This window comes from Wyeomyia smithii, chromosome 1 (genome assembly GCF_029784165.1).
Source record: "Wyeomyia smithii strain HCP4-BCI-WySm-NY-G18 chromosome 1, ASM2978416v1, whole genome shotgun sequence".
Lineage (NCBI taxonomy): Eukaryota > Metazoa > Arthropoda > Insecta > Diptera > Culicidae > Wyeomyia > Wyeomyia smithii.
The window spans coordinates 59220629-59241842 of record NC_073694.1 but is presented as its reverse complement, the minus strand read 5'-3'; the positions used below and the strand labels follow the sequence as shown (position 1 = coordinate 59241842).

Here is a 21214-nt window from a genome sequence, read left to right as displayed (position 1 = left end):
AGGTTTTTAAATAATTTTTTGTTTGAGTCAAAATAATGTCGATCACTTTTTGTTGCTTTGAAAAAATCGTGAACCAGCAAATTTTGACGAATACTTTTGCGTTTTTTTGAAAACGTGTTGATAACCAATAAAATACTTCGCTGAATTCGTCAGCCATTAAGTTTTTACTTACACATATTCTGTGCTTATATCGTTTTCATTTATGTTGATTCCAAACAGAGATGCCAGATGTTTTTGAAAAATGTCTGCAACTGCTCGAAAAACCGGAAAAATGTGCTCGAAATCTCAAAAAAATCTCGAAAAAAATTCGCTCGCGCAGGCAAAAGTTTGTAAAAATCGGCACACATTTTGAGAAAATCGGCGCAAATATAAGGAGACTCTGACAAAAATCTGCAGAAACCGTGGAAAAACTGCAAATATCTGTAAATCAATAAAAATCTGCACACGGACTCCAAAAATCTGCGTATTGCAGACAAATCTGCACATTTGGTATCCCTGATTCCAAACAACTCATGTTGATTTTAAATGGTGTTATCTTACTTTGTTTTCTGCGTGTAATTGAAATATTGCATTGCACCTTCATGTGTAAAGCTAACGGAGAAATCATCAAACCACGAAAAAACAATCGTAAGGAAATGTCAAAATCAGTTGTCTGCATTCAGTCCTCATTCCAGTTGGATTTGTATAACTGCGATTAAAGGATTGAACAGCCCTCTGCACAAGACGTGCAACGCCACGAACCTTTAAACGAGTTTGATACACTTTTGAATAAAAATAGTGTTTCCACAGTGTGACTTTTTAAATATCGGGTGAGTGAGTGATGTAATTTTGAAATACTTTCACAAGCTTCACGAACCTGCTTTTCTAGCTTGAGCGTAGGTCTGACGCGAACAAATCTGATGAACTTTGTACCTATACGCATGCAGAAGACTGTCAAGCAACGGTGATAGCTGTGATTAGCTAACGTCTCCAGCAAGAAGCTTTGTCATTGTACATAGTTCAACATGCTTCCTCGGAACGTCCAAACCGTACGGAGACTGAACGTGCTGAAACGAATACTAACGAATGGTGGTAATGGCAACACCATAGCAGCACCGTTTTGGTACCGACACAGTTCCACGGGAGCCACCATTCGGATAGACGATGTGGAAAAGCAGATAGAACCTCCTAAACAACCGGAACTAGTCCCAAATGGTTATGGTAGGTAGCTATGCTCTAATCATTTTGAATTTAAAGCGTCCAACTTTTGATTCAGTCAAAGTGGCGGAAGACGGCGAAGCTCAGCTATCACAAACTCGCTTGCACCATCTACGCTGGATGCTACAGAAGGACAATCTTGGCCAAGATATGATTCTCTTGGGAAGGCCAGGCAGCTTGCGAAGAAATTTGATTATGCAGTACTCGGAACTGACGCAGCGCGAAGTAGAGTACATTTTGCTGAATCGTGACACGACAGAGAGCGATCTGAAGCAGCGCAGGGAGATAGCGGATGGCACGGCCAGCTACTACAATCAGAGCGCGGTAAGGGCGGCCACGGAAGGTCGCATTTTGGTTATCGAAGGTGTAGAGAAAACGGAACGAAATGTGCTGCCGATTTTGAACAACCTGCTCGAGAATCGTGAGATGCACTTGGAAGATGGTCGGTTCCTGATATCGGCAAAGAATTATGACAGTCTACTGGAGGTTTGAGATGAGTAAATGTCCGTTTTTTGTTTCTATGAAAGTTCCTCTCTCGTAGCGCTTCAACGCAGATCAGTTGGATAAGTGGGGGCTGGTTCGAGTTTCGGAAGATTTCAGAGTTATCGCTCTTGGGCTTCCAGTTCCAAAATATCGAGGTTCACCACTGGATCCACCTTTACGATCCAGGTTTCAAGCAAGAGATGTCAGTGATTTGCCCTATGCGGTAGGTGGAATAGTTTCGTGTCAATCGTGTCCTCTTATAACTTATTTTCATGCTTTTCCAGGACATTCTCAGCGAAGTTAAGACGCTAGCGGGACAAAAGAGCCCAGAAGTTTTAACAAAGCTTACCTCATTCGGCTTCAGTGTGTTGTCATCGGCATCAACGCTGCCTGATTTCCCAATTGACAATCTTCGCTACGCCGGAATGTTAATTAATAACAACCCGCTACTGTCGGAATATAGTCTACTTAGTCGGCTCTATCCGTACCCTGTTTTTCTCGAAAAAGAAGGTGTTGGTCTTGCAAAATCTTTGATGGAGTCACTGAAGATTGTACCTGATCAAGTGGCATTAACTGAAATAGTTGGTGTAGAAAAAAACGGCGACGAAACGCTCTCCGTAAACTTGAAAGTAAATAGTAAACCCGTCAGATTTAAAATGCAAAAAGGGAAATCAGACATAGAAAATCTGTCGACCGCCTACAAAAACACAAACTACCAGCAAAACCTGCTCGCAGAGTTAATACAGTCCATCGCCGTTGGCGACATTTGTTTGATTGGTCCCAAAGGTTGCGGGAAATCTATTCTAGTGAGCGAACTCTGCCATCTGCTAGACCAGCAAGCTGAAACCATGGTTCTGTACCAGGACATGACGGCACGAGATTTGATCCAAAAGCGTACAACCAAACTGAACGGAGACACCGTGTGGCAAGATTCGCCCCTGCTGCTAGCCGCTTTAAGCGGTCACGTGATAACCTTGGATGGAATACACCGATTGCACCACAGTACACTAGCTATTCTGCACCGACTTGTTCACGACCGAGAAATGCAGCTGTACGACGGTAGAAGGTTGATGCGTCACGATCGATATGACCGGCTACTCCAGTTAGGATTCGCCAAAGATGATTTAACCTCGCGTGGAATTCTCCGTATCAATCCGGCATTCAGAATTGCCGCTATGGCTGAACCACATCAGAAAACTGGTACGAACTGGATTACTTCAGAGACGCTGAACTTGTTCCTTTTCCACGAAATACGTGGATTGAGCAAAGATGAAGAATTATCGGTGATTGATTCACTTTATGGGCCACTGGATAGCACAATGCACCAAATTCTCCTAGTAGCTCATTACTTGCGAGATTCGCAAGACAGTACGATGCAAAATTTGGCTAGTAACCTCTCCACTAGACAGCTACTGCGAATCGCTCGCCGATTACACGAATATGGCGAGCTGCTTTCCGACCGTTCCGCGCACAGTATCCTTCACAACACATTCCTTACTAAGTTTATGCCAAACCTTCCGAGAAGCGTGCTGGAAAACGCTCTTCGCAAATGTAAAATCGAGCCGACGCAAAAAGGTCGCGATGAAAACATTACTATCTCCACAGACGGTGGCGTTCTGAGAATCGGAAACACAAAAGTACCAATTTATCAAACCGAAGCCGTTAGCAAGGTGCCGGATATTGTGTTCTACAATGTTCCACAGCACGTGAAACTAATGGAACGACTTTTGCAAGATTTCACGCTTGGTGAACACCTGCTCTTAGTCGGTAATCAGGGAGTTGGAAAGAACAAAATCGCCGACCGTCTGCTGCAGTTGATGAATCGGCCCCGTGAATATATTCAACTGCATCGTGACACAACTGTACAATCGCTAACGCTGCAGGCCAGTATACGAGATCGAATAATCATCTACGAAGATTCACCACTGGTGAAGGCTGTCAAAAATGGACACGTGTTGGTAGTTGATGAAGCGGACAAAGCTCCCATCCATGTGACCTGCATCCTCAAAACTCTGGTCGAGAACGGAGAAATGATGCTGTCCGATGGACGGAAAATTTGCCCTCCCGCCAGGGGAACCCCCACTGAGAACGATAAACTGATATACACTCACCCGGGCTTCCGAATGATTGTTCTGGCGAACCGACCTGGGTTTCCCTTTCTGGGAAATGATTTCTTTGCCTCGTTAGGAGATCTGTTCTCCTGCCATGCAGTAGATAATCCATCACCCAGTTCGGAGATTTACCTGTTGAAACAGTACGGACCAGATGTTCCGGATAAAACCATCCGCCAATTGGTGGATGCTTTTTCGGAGTTGCGAGATATGGCTGACAGCGGCATTTTGAACTACCCGTATTCTACTCGGGAGGTGGTGAATATTGTGAAGCACCTGCAAAAATTTCCACGCGATGATATGGCTGAACTGGTAGGAAACGTACTGGACTATGACCGGTATACTCCTGAAACCCTAGATCAGGTTACCAACGTGTTATTGAAGCACGGCCTCGAAATCGGGCCCTATGCGCAAAATGAGCTAGCGGTATTACGACGTCAGCGAGAGATTCAGATGACGATCAAAAGCAATAGTGGGAAAGATGTGTCCGCTCCGAAGCACGGCAAGGTTGACCCGAACAATGATCCTCATGTAGGTGGTAACACTTGGGCTGGCGGTACCGGAGGCCGAGATACGGCTGGGTTGGGAGGAAAAGGAGGACCCTACCGGTTGGATGCTGGCCACAAGGTTCATCAACTGTCAGATGCCGAAAAGGACGATATTCCGGAGCATGTTAAACTCGCAGCGCGGGAAATGAACCGCAAAGCATTCGAGCAGAAGCTGAAGGAAATTCATATGAGTCAGTATGACCATAAGGTTTATATGGAATTTGCTGGACCGGTTAAGAAGCAGGTGCAACAACTGAGGGTAATTCTACAGGCGCTGCAGGCAAAGAGTAAGGAACGCCAATGGCAAAAGCATCAAACGTCCGGTGAAATGGACGATACAAAATTGGTTGAAGGAATCACAGGGGAAAAAAGCATCTACAAAAAGAGGGTTGAACAGGACCCGGAACCTGGGCAACCTCAGGAGAAGCCTAAACGTCTCAAGCTAGTAGTGGATGTTTCAGGTTCGATGTATCGCTTCAACGGTTATGATGGTCGTCTTGACCGACAGCTAGAAGCGGTAGTAATGGTAATGGAGGCTTTCGATGGATTCGAAACAAAAATCAAGTACGATATCGTGGGTCACAGTGGAGAGGCTGTAGAGATTCCTTTCATCAACGTGAGCAATCCTCCAAAGGATGATAAACGACGGTTGGATACGATCAAGATGATGCACGCTCATTCACAGTACTGCTGGAGCGGAGATCATACTCTGGCAGCTACTAAAAATGCGGTAGACTCTATGGCGAAAGAGGATTGCGATGAGGCGATCGTTGTGGTTTTGAGCGACGCCAACCTATCGCGGTACGGAATTTCACCGAAAAATTTGAACGATGTACTACAGAAGCAGTCGCCCAAGGTACAAGGGTACGTGATCTTTATTGGAAGTTTGGGAGATGAAGCACAGCTGTAAGTTTGACAACCGTGAGGTATGATTGATTAGGGCTAATGTGATTTAATTTTTTTAGAATTGCCAATAACATGACGGCCGGTAAGAGCTTTGTTTGCATGAATCTTGAGCAACTACCGCAAATTTTGAAGCAGATCTTCGCCGCCTCAGTGTTGCAGTGACGTGCTGGTTGGAGAATACTGGTTATAGACGGGTGTTCTGTTACAGGGAATAAGGATTATGCTTTTTAGAACGTAGCTGTAAGAATTAGCAACAAATTGGAAATACTGTTAAATATTTAATTCCAAGAAAGAAAAATATAGATATTGCTGAAATACGTTATAATATCTTTTGTTATAAGATGAATTTCTTGCTTTGAGATCGGTTACATTGAAAGACTGAAATAATCAAAGCTAGAAAAAAAAGATTGTATGGCTTTAACCCGAAGTCGTTACCCGGTTTTTTCCAGAAAAAAAAAATTAGAAAGTTCCTTGAAATATTTTCTCTATAATGGACAAGTTTTTCGAAATCGTTCTCCAGAATAAATTGTTATTCAAATGAAACGAGTTGCTCGTTGAAGCTTCTATAAGACGGTAAAATTGTTCCTGTTGTGATTCCGGTTGCCTCTGAAAAAGTTTGTATGTGTAAAAAGGTCCTATGGGACTTATTTTTGTCCTACACAATAATCCACTGCATAATTTCGGTTCCAGAAATTGTATAAAATAGCTTTTATTTTTTCTCAATTTGCACCGTCACGTTTCACGGTTTTTTCAAGTACATACATTTTGCTCTCAAGTACGATTGCATCAAACAAAATTGCTCATTGATCCTGTCGGTGAATGGTTCTATAGTACGTTCCGCTAGTGAGTTGTTATGGAGTTGAATCCGAATTGATTAGCACCGGATGAATACTGCTTCGTCAAGTTTTTTTTTCGTCATTACACAATCTCTGTTTCTGTAGTGTTGGGCCAAATCAAGCATTTCACTCTTTCAAGATCAAGATAAAATATAGAGGTTGGAAATAAATAAATCTTCTTTAGGTAGCTTCTTTATCGGCGAAGCACTCCGCTCTCGTCACAGCGCGCCTTCATCGTGGCTAGCACACACATGAATTTGTTACAATTACTAGAAACACTATAAACAGCTTTACAATCTAACCTAAATAGTCAATCAACTAGTTTTTATCGCTAAGCTCAACTGTACAAGCAAGAAACAATCCTACCAATGGCCTTGTTCATTGTCCTAACTGTATGAATTTAACTCAGTCAATATACACTTTTTAGACAAATAGTAACTTGTTGCCGGTGCCATTCATTTGAGTGCCTCCGTTACTCAGCAATAGATTCGTTGTACCATTACTGGTCCCACTGTGGTGATGCACGGTGCCGTTCTGAAGATGGCCACCATTAGCGAGCCCGTTCTTTCCCCCGTAGTGTCCATTACCGACCAGCAGTGAAGTATCCTCCAGCGGTTGATACTTGATATTGTTGTTGGAGCTCGTGTACGGCAGGATCGTATCTTTTGCCGGGTGTAATCGAGAGAAATATTTCGCCTGCAATTAATTATCTGAGATTATCGGAAGTTCTGGCTCCTGGAATATAAAATTACTAACCCGGTTGTAGCACAGCACACCAATGATGGCCAGCAGCATGCCAAAAATATTCATCCACGTCACCGGATTGCCGAGGATGAAAAGCGAGATTGCTATCACAAAAATTCGTTTGCTGGCGCTGGCTACAGCGTAGGTCAACGGAGCAACGATCGACAGAACACTAAACGCTATGATATTCTGCAACCAGTTCAGGACACCGTCAGTGAAAAGCAGCGCTATAACCCGGTAATCTCCAGTCACCTGTGAATTAGTTTCAAATAACAATTACATTGCTGTTCTGTTCGTCGAAAACACATGCTTGCTACTCACAATAGCCGGATGCTTGATTACGTTGAACAGATCGAAGTAGACCCACAGCGGTAGAAACATAAACAGGGCCAGCCGGCCGAGAATGTGCAGTAGCCGCAAGTGGTGGACGCTGGTTTCCTTGAGAACCTTTTTGGAGAAAATGTTCTGCAGCGAGAAGCCCATCGTTGCCAGCAGGGCACTGACCAGACCGATCGTGTCAAACGATAGCTCTGTCATGGTGGCAATCCCAACGCCCACGATGATCGGCACCAGGCTCAGATAGACGGCTTTGGTTTGCCGTTCACCCATGATGATTCGCGAGAGGATAACGGTGAACAGTGGCATGGTAGCTTTCACTGCAATGGAGGAGAATGGGGCGTTAGTTTTGAATGGTAGAATGCCAGTCCACAGGGTGTCATAATGGTACGGGAATTTCAGGCTTGATGGTCAAGTATTTATTCTAAGTCAGTTGTGAACTAATTAGTCTAGCTCTAATAATGGCTGTAGGCGTGAAGCTAGTAATTGACGCTAATGAGTTTCACTCTTTTTTCAGCATTGCATATCGTAAAGAGTAATACCTACAAAAGCTTGTCATCATTTTTTTAGGTTCATGAGTAACTTAACCAACACAGGGGGACGCTTTCGCTTCCCAATTGTGTTAATAAACTTTCTGTGTTTCTAGTTGTTCAACGTTTGTTTATATGTAAACAATATTTGCTGCGATAAAACTGTAGAATAAAGCATCTGCTCTATATCTAAGTTGAATTAGAGTTTTAGAGCCATCGTGCACGCTGAGCCCCTCTATTTCAACCATTTTCAACCTTTTCCCACAAATTGCTAATAACTTTCACAAGACCATAAATAAGTAATAAAACACACAAGAACCTTTTTCATATATGTTTCCAAGAATAACCAAAGCAAAGTTAGTTTTGTTTCTCGCATTCGGTTTATTCGCGTTGAAAGAGATTTCGAAGGCTGTTCGCACCTACGTGAACTCTCGTATGTAATTGTCAAAATGTGCGTGATGACAAAAGCAAAAATATTTCCTTCTTTTTTTTTCGCACGCAGAAACCAAACAAATATCAGCAACACCGTCAACGCCAATACTAGACTGCCGAAAACAAGGACCGGCAGGGTTGATGAAGAGAAGTGATGCCACAGGGTTGTCTTCTTTACGTCGTGACCGACCCACCGCAAATACAGACGGTGTTATAAACAGATACGCAAAGAGTGAGGTCAAAAACTCCAAGTGAACCGTCAAATCGAGGCTTCAGGTGTGCAAAGTAAACAAACTCATGCGTGTTACTTTTCGCACAGAATATGTGTTACAATCAGTATAAATTTTGTAAACCACGAGCAATTATGGTTTCAACGGAAAATGTGTTCGTATTATGAATGATAAATTGAAAATTAAAAATTTGTATGAATGTGATGGAAAAACTCCTTGAAACTCGGTAATATCGGTAATGTATACTTACAAAGCTTCGAAATTTCAATAAACTTTCTAGTGCGTACGAAAAGTCGTGCGAAATTGAATATGGTTGCCAGAATTGTTTAAAATATAATATTAGCAAAGCGTTGCCATATTTACTGCTTTTCTCTTTGCGTATCTCTTTATAACACAGTCACTAACCACAACCTGTGGACTTTCGCCAGGTGCGCGATAGGGTTCTCTTCAAGCAGCGCGTGCAGGTCATATTTCATGCACTGTCGCCATTCAACGTCGTCCTTCTGTATTTCACCATAAATAGTCCGCAGCACCGAAAACTTAAAGAGCGTTAAGGTTCTCCGCGAGAAGCGTTGTTGTCTCGATTCCGTACAGCACTACCGGTCAGGGTTTTGAACAGAACACTCGACCCGATCGAAGGGTCTTTCAAAGTGAAAAAAGACACGATTTCCAGCCTCGATGCGTCTGTGGATCTCTTTACTGATTTTATTATCGGCGATCACCAGTAATCCTAAGCATAGCATAGCATAGCATAGCATAGCATATTTGATCGCCCGTGTGTTGCCCGCGATTGACCAGAATCAGCTGAAATTGCACAAAGAACCGTCAAAATGGTGCCTAGGAGTAGCAAGCCATTTTCAGTGTACAATTCCTGGTGATTTTTCTTTTCACTGGTCAATAACGTAGCTGGCCACGCCCAATGCAGATCAATAGAGGAAGGGATATCGGGAGTGTTAGTTTAATACTTGTTGCTACTAGAGACCGAGGAATCCTCTGCATCATCCACAAGTATCAAAGGAAGGAATCAGTGTTAGTGGAAAGGAATTGATCTGGATCCATCGAGGTTGATGGTGCGATCTTTTCTACACAAATTCGCGCCCGATATGGATATTTCTCGGTCTCTGCGCAACCGGCCATCAGAAGACGATATGAATAGAACCGCATCACGATCGCTGTATCGGCATATAGGAGAATCGAAGTTTCTACCAATCGTTATTATCAGCAACCAATCGTTAACAGTCTGTATCACACCAAACTTCGCGTTTCATCCTGTGAACTATTAAAATTTACCTCGAAACGAATGAATTTCGTAAAACGCACCGCACGCCGAATGCAAACTACTGGTACCAGCTCAAAGAACCGATAGAGCGAGTAAAACACCCACAAGGCACACCCGAGCATTATACGATGTAATGGTCATTGAACTCCGAAACCGCTGTATTAAGATAGTTACACTGAGCGCTGTCAAAATAACGTGCGCGAAACTGAGCTGGCCTTCCCGAAGTAAATAATAGCGTGCCCACTACACTCCGGAAACCCTTAGATAAACAAAACTCACCCGGGCCGATGATGCGTTTCACCGATGATGCACGACCGCTCCATTTTCTCCTACTGACGCATACGCGACACGACCTTTCGCACCAAAGACACCTACTGAGTATAAAAACTGACAAAGTTCCATGCATTCATAGCCCAAAAACTTAAAAAAATGCAAAAAAGCATATTAAACAAAACAGAGTTCCAAATTTATTATTAAAATGCCAAAATAAATGCAATCAAAGTTCAGTTGTCGTGAACTATTTTCACGCCCAAAACGATTTCAACATAATTAAATAAAAGTTACTTATGTATATCAACATTTGTCCAAAAGCTAGGAAAATCATAAAACAAGAACATGGACCTGAATAAAATGTCACCGCCCTGCCAGGACTCACAATTGTAGACGATGCATCAATCGCATGCCGCATTGTCATGCTCGAATGATAAATTTTGAAACTATATTGTAAAACTGCCAATTTTGACCTGTGAGAGTGCATCGCACAATCTGGTTTGTAAATATAAAAAAAAAACTCTACCCGCAACTGAAAAGCTACCACACTTTGTGCACCCGACAGATGACACATATACACTTCTGACAAAGTCCAAAACCCGCTGAAAACCACTACACACAGAGCCTATGCATTCTTAAAATGTTTGATACAAAAACTTATACTCATCTGTTTTATTTTGGTTATGCCTAGCGAACCTATACATCAGAGAAATGACAAGACACTCACCGTTAAGGCAACTGTCAACATCAAAACGGGCGAGTTGTATCATTTTGCATTGCCGTTATCCGTTTTGATGTTGACAGCTGCCCCAACGGTGAGTGCCCCGTCACCTCTCCAATGTATAGGTTCGCTAGTTATGCCTATGCCAGCGAAACAAACGCCGACAAGCACAGCGCAACACCACTCTCTTCGCTCTCTCTCCAGATATTATCGTTCTCTTCCCTCACACTGCCATGCATTCCATTTTCGCATGTTAATAACGAACCGCTAGTTAGCGCGACGCACAAAGTAGGCACTCGCACTCACGCAACTTAGCTGGCCTTACAATTTTCAATTGCAATTCGAGGAAAAATTATTACTTTCACGCAAGGAACAGTGTGTTTTTCACAAAACCTTCACTTTTCTCACTTAGACAAAGCATCACAGATCACAACTTGACACTTTTTAACAAGTTTGGCCACTTAATTCACCTATAAATTAATAACTTAAACGGATAGCTTTCGGGGCACGTATTATTAGTTAGCCGTGATGGCAGCCTATCTCGGCGATCACCAGTAATCCTAAATACACGAACTCGTCGACTACCTCAAGCTCACCGCTGATATTGTTCTCCTTGGATCCTCTCACTCGCATGTATTTCGTTTCCGACGTATTTATTCGCAGTCCGGCTGCGGTTTTCAGTCGGTCGTAAGTTTTCTCCGCCGTCGCAACGTTACATGTTATAATGGCGAAATCATCCGCGAAGCCCAGAAGCTAAACAGACCTTATGAAAATCGTGCCCCTCGTGTCAATACCCGCCCTCCGGATCACACCCTCAAGGGCGATGTAAAACAGTAAACAGGAAAGTCCATCATCATGTCTTAACGCGATTTAAAGGGGCTCCAGAGTATCCCCGAAACACGCACCTAGCACATCAGTTGTGTCATGGTGGCCTTGATCAGTTGAGTCAGTTTATCTGGAAATTCGTTGTCGATCGACTGTATCATAGGCTGCCGTGAAGTCAATGAAAATGTGGTGTGGGTACGTTGTTCGCGCCATTTCTGTAAAATCTATCGGATTGAGAAGATCTGGTCCGTGGTGGCACGGGCTCCCATGTAGCCAGGTTGGTACTGACCCACAAACCTCCTGGTTGACGATGACATAGGACGGAGCAGAATCTGAAATTATTTTGTAGGCGGCATTGATAAGCGAGATACCGCGGTAGTTGCGGCACTCTCGCTTGTCGCCCTTTTTGTAGATGGGGCAGACGACTCCCTCCATCCGCTTGTCTGGCAGTTTTTTCTCCTTCCAAATCCTGACCCATTCCCATTGACCCATTCTTCTCTCTCACATGTTTAGAGAGCTTACTCGGCAGTCCGTCTATGCCTGCGGTTTTGTTGTTCTTCAGCTTCCCGATCTCACAAAGAACTTCATGAACATCGGGGGCTGGTAGTCAGGCATCTGCTGCTGGTGTCCATGGAAATACTCCTTCCACCTGTCGACCACCTCGCTGGCATCTGTGAAAAAGTTCCCATCCACGTCGTTGCACATGTCGAGTGCAACGTCATATCCTTCGTTTCTGCCACTCGGTACTTCCATTCCTAGTGTCGCCGTTGCGGTCTCCCCCATAGCTGTGCGAATGCTGCACAAGTTGTCCTCGAGAGGTGATGCACGATGCCCCTCCTGCGGAAAATACATACGGCAATTGTCTAGCAATATAAGAAATGCGTCATTTATATACAAGCAGAACGCTGTGACCCACGAACGTACGATCAAATACGATCTCAGCCATTGTACAAGAGCATTCCAAGTTTCCCTATCTTAGCGACGGTCAACGCAGTCAAACGCAGCTTTCAAATCGGTATAGACCGCATCAGTTTGGGCACCTTCGGTCACCGTGAATTGTACGAGGTTGGTAGCAGTAGAACGCTTTGGATAAAAATCGTGCTTATCGATCGAGACAGCTAGCGAAAAGTGCATCATAAATAATTATCTCAAATACTTTGAAGCAAGCGCAGAGGGAAGTTATGCCTCTGTGATTCTGTACATTGTCTTTGTCATCTTTTTGTGCACAGGGAAAACACATAGTCGAAGCGACAAGTTAAATAGCAAGCTTAGTGGACGTACGAACACAGCTTTACATTTTTATCAGGACGAAAGTAGGAATGCCATCAGGCCCTGGAGTGAAAGACGAATTCATCTTGTCGGTTGCAGTTTCCACTTGGCGGTTAGTTATTATTTATTATGAATGAGCCAAAGTCAATGACGTCTCTGAGGATACCATCCAAAGCTGAGCCAATCTCTGCAGTTGTAGCCTGAGCTACGAAAAATCTGCTGAAAGTGCTGAGCAAGTAAGGTGCACTTTTCAAATGCCATGTTACCTTATGCCTTTTTCTTTCACTTTTGCTGTTGACGAACAGTATATCGTCTATACAAGTAGCAATTATAAATTTGATAAGAGTTACTAACAAGATTGAGTGCGTGTTTCATTGACGGGTTTCGCATTCTGCAATACTTGCGCAGAAGACCGCTGTCGTTAAGGCTGCTGCAAGCGAGTGTTGGACCATGGAGGTTTTGGTACCGGCCGGCGAGAAGAGACACAGTGAAAGAGTGTGTTTTTGTTCATATCGTTAAAACAACTGATTGCATTCACCTCTGTCCAGCAGCTCCTATCCCAACCTCCAGGAGGTGCCGACCGGGATACGAGTAACTTTAGCGGAGATCGGGTAACCAACCCCCGGTGGAAACTATGGTCGTATGCTGACTGGGAAGGGGGATCGTACGCGGCTGTATCCCCATGTTAGGGGCGGCGTACAACAGCGTCTGACCCGGAGCGGGCGGCTGAACCATGGAAAGCTGTATCCCGCCAGCTACACCTAAGATGGCAGGGAGTCGAAATCACAGCGATTCTGGAGGTTCGGTTATTGGAAGGCATAGCATCCACTCGTCAACCAATGAAAACGGCCTGAGGCTGATAAACTTCGCCGCGGCCAGAGGAATGGATTTAGACTGGGACACGGATATACGGGAAAAAAGCGATGGTGTTATTTTTTCGCTCCCATGCACTTTTCGTGTTCCTTATGGATCCTATAACAACTGTGTAACTTTTCAGATCGATCGGTGAAACGCCCGATTTGCGCCCGATTTTTAAAGTTTTGCTGTTGCAAATTCAACCATGTGCTGAGAAATGATATCGCTTAAATTTATCTTGGAGGCTTCCCCGAAGATACTATGAGCAAAAATCACACTTTGAAAATTAATTCCACGCGAAATTATTTCTCATACTTAAGCAGGTCTGCAATAGCAGCATGCTGTAGCAGTGTTGCTGAAAAATTTCAATTGTGAGCCGTCCGTCAGACATTCAATCAGTTTGGGGTGAATAGCTGTTTCTACAAGCATCGTAGCGCCTTACGGTCTTCAGAGAAGTTTTTTCCAGGAAAATTTCCTACAAATATCATATATCGATATATTTTTAGGACCCAACTGGGAATTTCTAGAGAATAAGTTTTGAAAAAGTGAATTTTCCCATATAAAATCGTATGGAAACTTTAAAAATCGGGCGCAAATCGGGCGTTTCACCAATCGATCTGCAAAGTTACACAGTTGTTATGGGACCCATAAGGAACACGAAAAGTGCATGGGAGCTAACAATTATTTTTTGTCCCACCCTAATGGCCATATGAAGCTCTTATTTCCCACGTTTGAATATTCGAAAACACACCATGTGGCTGATAGACGGTTGGCGCTTTTCGGGTGTTTCGCATGCTCACTGCGGCTACGCGTCAGAGCAAAGAGAGATACAGGGGGGCAAGAGCTGCCGAAAATAGAACCCACCGTCGGAAGAAGCGCGAGTACGAGGAGCAGGTGCTCGCCAGCGCAGAAGACAGCTATGCTCAAAACGACGTGCGGAGATTCTATAGAATTGTCAACAGAGTCAGAAGCAGGAATTTCCCTGTGCCGGTCATGTGTAATGACAAGGACGGAAACCTGCTTACTGATAAACCGACGGTTGCAGCCAGGTGTAAGGAGCATTTTCAGGCGCTGTTGAACGGTGAGGAGCCGGATGAGCAGAGCAGGAACAGGATGACGATTATGAGTGACGAACAAGCTGTGAAGCCACCAACACGAGAGGAGGTGAAAAAGGCGATTAGTGAGCTGAAAAACGGCAAGGCCGTTGGGAAGGACGGTATCCCGACCGAACTTCTAAAAGCAGGAAGCGAGCGGCTACTATGCGATCCACCAGATAATGCTAAGGATTTGGGCGGATGAACATATGCCGAACGAGTGATTGGAAGGCCTCATATGCCCTATCTATAAGAAAGGTCATCCATTGGATTGTTGCAACTGTCGAGGCATTACGTTGCTCAACTCCGCATATAAAGTCCTGTTCTTCAGATTGAGACCGTTAATGGAATCCTTTGTTGGCGAATACCAGGCTGGTTTTCGACAGGGGCGTTTCACGACGGATCAAATCTTCACCCTGCGACAGATCCTCGATATATGAGCGGGGGCCTAGTGTGGTTGGTAACGTCTCCGCCAACCACGCTCGACGCCTGGGTTCGAATCCCACCGCCGACATAGGTGTCGATGGTTGTGAGGTGGCGTGATCCACTCACAACCAACCCAACTGGTCTAGATTCAATCCTAGCCGACACCGGGAGATTTTCTGAGGCGAAAAAACTCTGGGATCACGCCTTCCATCGCATGAGGAAGTAAAGCCGTTGGCGCCGGTCCGTTAATAAACGGGTCGTGAGTTAGGGTCCTGGGTGTGGAGTCGCCTCCCTGGGCGTCGGTGATTGGCCACAACAGTGGCGGAACTAGACCGACGGAAAATAAGCGAGAATAAAAAAAAAAGATCCTCGATAAGTTCCGGGAGTACAACTTACCGACTCACCACCTGTTTGTGGATTTCAAGGCGGCATACGACTCAGTGAAAAAAAAACGAGCTGTGGCAGATCATGCTGAAACACGGTTTTCCGACGAAACTAATTAAGCTGAGTCGTATGACGCTGGAGGGATCGAAATCATGCGTGCGGATAGCTGGCGAGACATCAGCCGCGTTCGTAACGTTGGATGGACTGAAGCAGGGAGATGTGCTCTCTAACTTACTTTTCAACATCGTCCTTGAAGGTACAGTACGAAGAGCAAACGTGGAAAAAACGGTACAATCATCACGAAATCTCACATGCTTCTTGGTTTTGCAAACGACATCGATATCATCGGTATCAACCGTAGGGCCGTGGAGGAGGCCTTCGTACCTTTAAAGGCAAGCTGCGAGATTGGGACTTGTCATTAACTCTGCCAAAACGAAGTGCATAATAGCTGGCAGGGAGCGTGGGAATTCTCGTGGTGTTAGTGCTGAGGTGGAGATAGATGGAGAACGATTTGAAGTGGTTGACGAATTCGTTTATCTTGGTACGCTTGTGACATGTGACAACGATTTGAGCCGTGAAGTGAAACGACGAGTTGCAGCTGCGAACAAGGCCTTCTACGGACTACGTAACCAGCTAAGGTCCCCTAGTTTGCAAACTCGCACAAAACTAGCGCTGTATAGGACGTACTCCCGGTGGCCCTTTACGGACATGAAGCATGGACGCTGAAGGAAGCTGATCGACGAGTGTTCGGAGTTTTTGAGCGTAAAGTTCTGCGATCGATACTTAGCGGTAAATTGGAAGATGGAGTTTGACGCAGACGCATGAATCAGCATGTACCAGGTATACAAACATGCTGATATAGTGAAGGTAATACAGCGGGGCAGGCTTCAGTGGGCTGGACATGTAGCCAGAATGCCTGACGAGAGAGCCGCCAAAACTATCTTCAGTAGAGAACCAGGAAGAGGCCGTCGACTCCGTGGTAGGCCTCGCACGCGGTGGATGTGCGCGGTGAAAGAAGATGCACGATCTAAGGGTGTAGGAGGAGACTGGAGAACGGCTGCCCAGGACAGAAGAAGCTGAACATCTCTAATTCGTTCGGCCTTAGACCGGTGAACGGTCTGTTAGCCATAAAAGTAAAGTAAGTAAGAATAAAAAATGAACACAGCGTATAACATCATGGTATGATTCAATGCCTTTAGACTTTTTTGTGGAATAATGTCAACGCTCATGTATATAGCGACAAGCCCGCAACGATTGACGTACTGGAAGCTACTATTTAGGAATTTATTCGTGCGATACCGACCGATATGTATATATATATATGTGCCAAAATAAATATCTGGCGGAGCGGTGTCTAATAAATATAGCGTGAAATAGAACTTTCTTGTTCAACGTTTCTGATCAAGTTTGTACGATTTTTGCAATATGAGGCCGGCTTTGTCGTGTAGATTCTCGAATTGTAGACGTTTTTTCGCCAATACCAGAATCAAAAGCACCAATTGAAGCCTAGAGGACCCCAGCGATGGTTTCGCATGGGTGGAGCAGTTCATAATAGATGACTATCTGATCGCACCACGAATATACTACTTGAGCGATGATGTCGATGCATACTGTACTAATTTTTCCCAATATTTTGGGTAGTATATTTTCAATTTGACATGACTAACGCTGGAATTGTCTAAATAGTTTTGAAGATTTTGTAAAAAAAAACCTTTACCTCCGTGCATTGTACTTCACGACTTCCGCATCAATGATTAGACACAACTAAAATATACTAACGAGCGTTAGAATATCCAAGACGACGATAAAAAAATGCATAGAAAGCGAATTTATATAAAATTGCCCAATGTTAGGTCGCACGAGAAGCAAAATTGGATCCATAGCACAACTTTTTCAAGGATGCAGAAATTCTGAACTAAAAAAGGCTTACTGCTTTGAATGCTCGCCGGATACGATCAAATTCTCTGATTTTCTGGTTTCTCCAGATGCTGAGGCTCAACGATTCATTTCACTGATAAGAAATAATAAATAAATAAACCTGTAGTAAAAATTTCTAAATCCATAAAAGTTCTGGCTCTCTGTTACCAGAAACTCGCGAGAAAAGGAGACTAGCTAGCGATAAGCAAGTATTGCATGATGCATACATTTGTGGAAATAATTATTGGCAAAATTATTTTGAATAGCTCCACGATCATAATGATGATTAAGCAATTCTGTTTATATTACATATGAAAACATCACAAAACAATAATATAAACTGATAAACGCATAGCCGTGTGCAAATGAGGGGGAGCGAAGCTAGTTTGGGGTTTGAACTCCAGCAATAGTCGAAACAAAACGCTTATGCTGGGTGAATTCAGAAAAAAACTGAGCAGGAGCTAATGAAATTAAATGCACATTCCAATGTTATGAAATGTGGTAATAATAGCACAGCATTGAAAATTTTATAATAGTGCTCACAGATAACTTCAAGTGGACACAGGGATATTTATATTGAAAATTTATACAATTTATGTAGGAATTCTGAAGCCGTCATCGGAGTCATTTATAATGTCCTAATATTTTTTTTTAGTTTGTTCAACAGATTTAAATTTGCTGTGCCCCTGGGCTTGGTGGTTGAGCTCCTATCTCGGGTTCTTATAGCTTTACGGAATCCTAAGATGGAGCCGCAAAACTATTGTATGAGAGTTTTGACAGCCCAAGGGCGCGTGCTCCTGGGTGGCGGATGGGAGCTAAGGGAGATGATGAGAGTCAGATACCTATGTTGTAGTCTTTCCTACTCTGATCTCGGCAATCTCCTATGTGAGAAAGTTTCTTATTATATTATATCAATTAACACTAAAGAATTTTTCTCACACGTGGACCAGACCACATAGTGCAAGCTCTTTTCTTGTCTATATCCATGAATGCATTACAGTCCCACATGATACTTCGTTACCTATTAGATAAAATGAACTAATGCTTTTACTTTTTTCTGGCAGTGTGACTCTTATGCATTCATGGATGGACTGTAGTTAAGCGTGAAATTAAATTCTTTACTATTTATTGTTAGTTGCATGTGCAAAGTTGTATTGTTGTATGTAGTATTTTTTAAGTATTATTTAGTAAACGTGTACGTGGTTTCTTTATCGACTACATCATTCATATATATATTCTGTTTCATTTTCCCTTTTCGTTTTTTTTAATATTTTCCTTTTTTTCTATTCCGAGTTTCATAATAAAATTTCGAGTTTAGATGTCTAGATATGTATTGAATTCACTAACACAGCGAAATTTGATCAAGAAACCACAGTTCTTCGTTTACAAAGCTAAGTATTATGTTATCATGTCTTTTTTTTTTTGTTTATTGATAAGCATATGTTGTTATTATTATGTTCCGTTTGTTTATTATTGTTATTGTTATAATTGTTACGATTATTATTGTTATTATCATTATTTTTATTATTATCATCATTGTTTTTCAGCATAGTAAACTCAACAAACAAACAGATGCACATACATTTACACACACACGCACTCACACTTACACACACTTATTAACCTTCAGAGATCCTTGCCTTTCCTTATCCTTCGGCAGTTAACTGACTAGTTATTACTCAGGGGTCTTGCCAAGATGCTACCCTAACAAGACAGTATTTTTGCAACTTGCTCAGGGTTATTCTAGTTATTTACACAGAATTCAATTGACCAGCTGGTTACTGAGGCTGTGATGCCAATCCTCTTATCACTGGTATAGCATGAATGGTGCCTCATAACACCAGTGACCCGGCCCTTGGCCCCCTTCTATACCTCACAAATACGAAAAAAACCAAAAAAAAATTCAACAGATTTAAATTTGCTGTGCATAGGAATACCTAGGGCTCAAAAATAGAACCAAATGCAAATCTTTCAGAATAAAAACACCCACAAAAACTAAAACATTGAAAATTCAACCCCACCCGCCAAGAAAAATGTCTGTGCACGGCTTTGGTTGAATGGAATCATTCGAAAGGTGTATATGAAAATAATTCCCCGTATTCCTTATCTTTCTGTTATGCGGAAACAAATTGTACTCGAGTGGTCATATATTTGGCTCACGGATTGCTGTTAGTTTATTGCCATTGACACACTTTCGTATTGGCATATTATACAAGGCCGTCATTTTTCAACATTGTATCAAATTTACATACTCATAGCCAATTGAATTTATAGAATACATATTGTATAGTTAAAATTTACTGAAACAACTTCATACCGCATGCTCTAGCACGAATGTTTAGCTTCTTCGTCTAACCATTAAAACCATTTCTCGCCAACATTTTCCTACGCGCGTCTGTGCTAAGCAAATTCGGGACATAACCATTCCGAAGCCGTCCGTGTAGCATACGCAAGAGTGATTAGACGGTGCTCTATAATCAGTTTGCGTCAATGTGTCTCACTGCTGCAGCCCGCAACAAGCACAAGCAGCAACCGAAACGGTAACCTCGAGGCTCGATGGCGGTGGCGAAAGGCGCAATGGCTGCTTCAAGAGTCGAACTCATGTGAACAAACAAGCGAGAGGGAGAGGGAAATGTACATCGAAAAACAGCGCCACGAGAGGGGTGAGGATCTAACATTTTTAATTGCTGATTGGAGTTGTTGTGCCATTTGTTAGGTCATCGCCAGTCGCGATATTCGCTATCGATTTCAACCGAATGTTTTCGTACCAAATCGCCGAGCAAAAAATATAAATAAATACTCACCCGTGTGGGCATAGGACACCGGAACCTTCCAGATGGAGATATGTGATGTGACGGAGGCCAAAAACTTGCCCAACGCTAACGGCACGATGAACTTGAAGTAGTACCTCCATGAGATATCAACGTACTTCCGAACGCCCCAGAGATTGAAGAACGGTCCGCTGTACAGGGTGATGCTGGTCAGCTGAACCATCGTCACCGTCATCGGATACGGGAACTCGCTTAAAATCATCTTTCCAATGACATTGTTACTGCTGGATACAACGTACCACAGAATGCAGAGAAATGTAATCGTCAGCATCTGACGTGTTGCGGTCTTATCAACGGCCATGATTGTAACTGGTGGCGTTCTATATCAGCAGGCGGGTGAAAGGCTATACTCTTTTGTTTCCTCACTTTATGCTCTTCTTCTTTTTTGATTGCTAGGAGTTGCCCTAGACACACAGGAACACTTTTTCCAAACTATATTGAAAGAACACTATTCTACTCAAATATGTGGGCGAGTTTTCACTCCGTTTGCAAATCAACACTTTGGACGATTGCTCCTGGATGAGAATGCCTGACTTAAAAAATTGGACTTCATAGTTGAAGGAAATCCTTGCATTGTGAATAATCTACCACTGACGTCTACACTTTTCAGTTTTCTGTACAGCAGCTGGGACGACCGAAAACCCGTCGACGAGGGCTGGGCGAAGCGGGACGATTGACTTTTAAAATCGGTACACTAGTTCACGTATATTGCACTCTACCGACGACTGGATCTCGCACATTTATATTCTATAATCAATAGCGTATAGCGTTTTGTGATGTATTAATTGTGTAAACGAACGAGTTTAGCACTGCTGCAAAGTACTTAAACGCTTTAAAATAATGCCAGCAAGTGCAGCGAACGTTTGTATGAGTGTCAGCTGGGTTTGACAGCTGACACGCACCGCTGAACTGTCAGATGAGCTTTACCACAGACAAAAGAAGTGCGACGCGACGATTGCATGATCACATTTCGAACAGTTTGGTGGACGT

At 43.3% G+C, this 21214-nt stretch overlaps 2 protein-coding genes across 3 annotated transcripts; one reads left to right on the top strand and one right to left on the bottom strand.

Annotated features, from left to right (window-relative positions):
- Positions 1-633: 633 nt before the first annotated feature.
- Positions 634-5562, top strand: LOC129719077 (von Willebrand factor A domain-containing protein 8). 2 transcript variants are annotated; one of them, XM_055670469.1, is made up of 6 exons: positions 634-809; positions 869-1200; positions 1256-1683; positions 1739-1903; positions 1965-5245; positions 5305-5562. In XM_055670469.1, exons 2-6 carry the CDS (start codon positions 1005-1007, stop codon positions 5405-5407), a joined length of 4173 nt encoding a protein of 1390 aa, XP_055526444.1. In that variant the 5' UTR covers positions 634-809; positions 869-1004; the 3' UTR covers positions 5408-5562. The 2 variants fall into 2 exon arrangements, with proteins under 2 accessions (XP_055526444.1, XP_055526451.1); XM_055670476.1 differs by having other exon boundaries at positions 634-813.
- Positions 5563-5923: 361 nt separating this feature from the next.
- On the bottom strand, positions 5924-21104 carry LOC129719090 (solute carrier family 35 member E1 homolog). The gene is made up of 4 exons (XM_055670489.1): positions 20198-21104; positions 7147-7481; positions 6838-7077; positions 5924-6777 (listed from the first exon to the last, which is right to left on the bottom strand). Exons 1-4 carry the CDS (start codon positions 20523-20525, stop codon positions 6505-6507), a joined length of 1176 nt encoding a protein of 391 aa, XP_055526464.1. The 5' UTR covers positions 20526-21104; the 3' UTR covers positions 5924-6504.
- Positions 21105-21214: the final 110 nt, after the last annotated feature.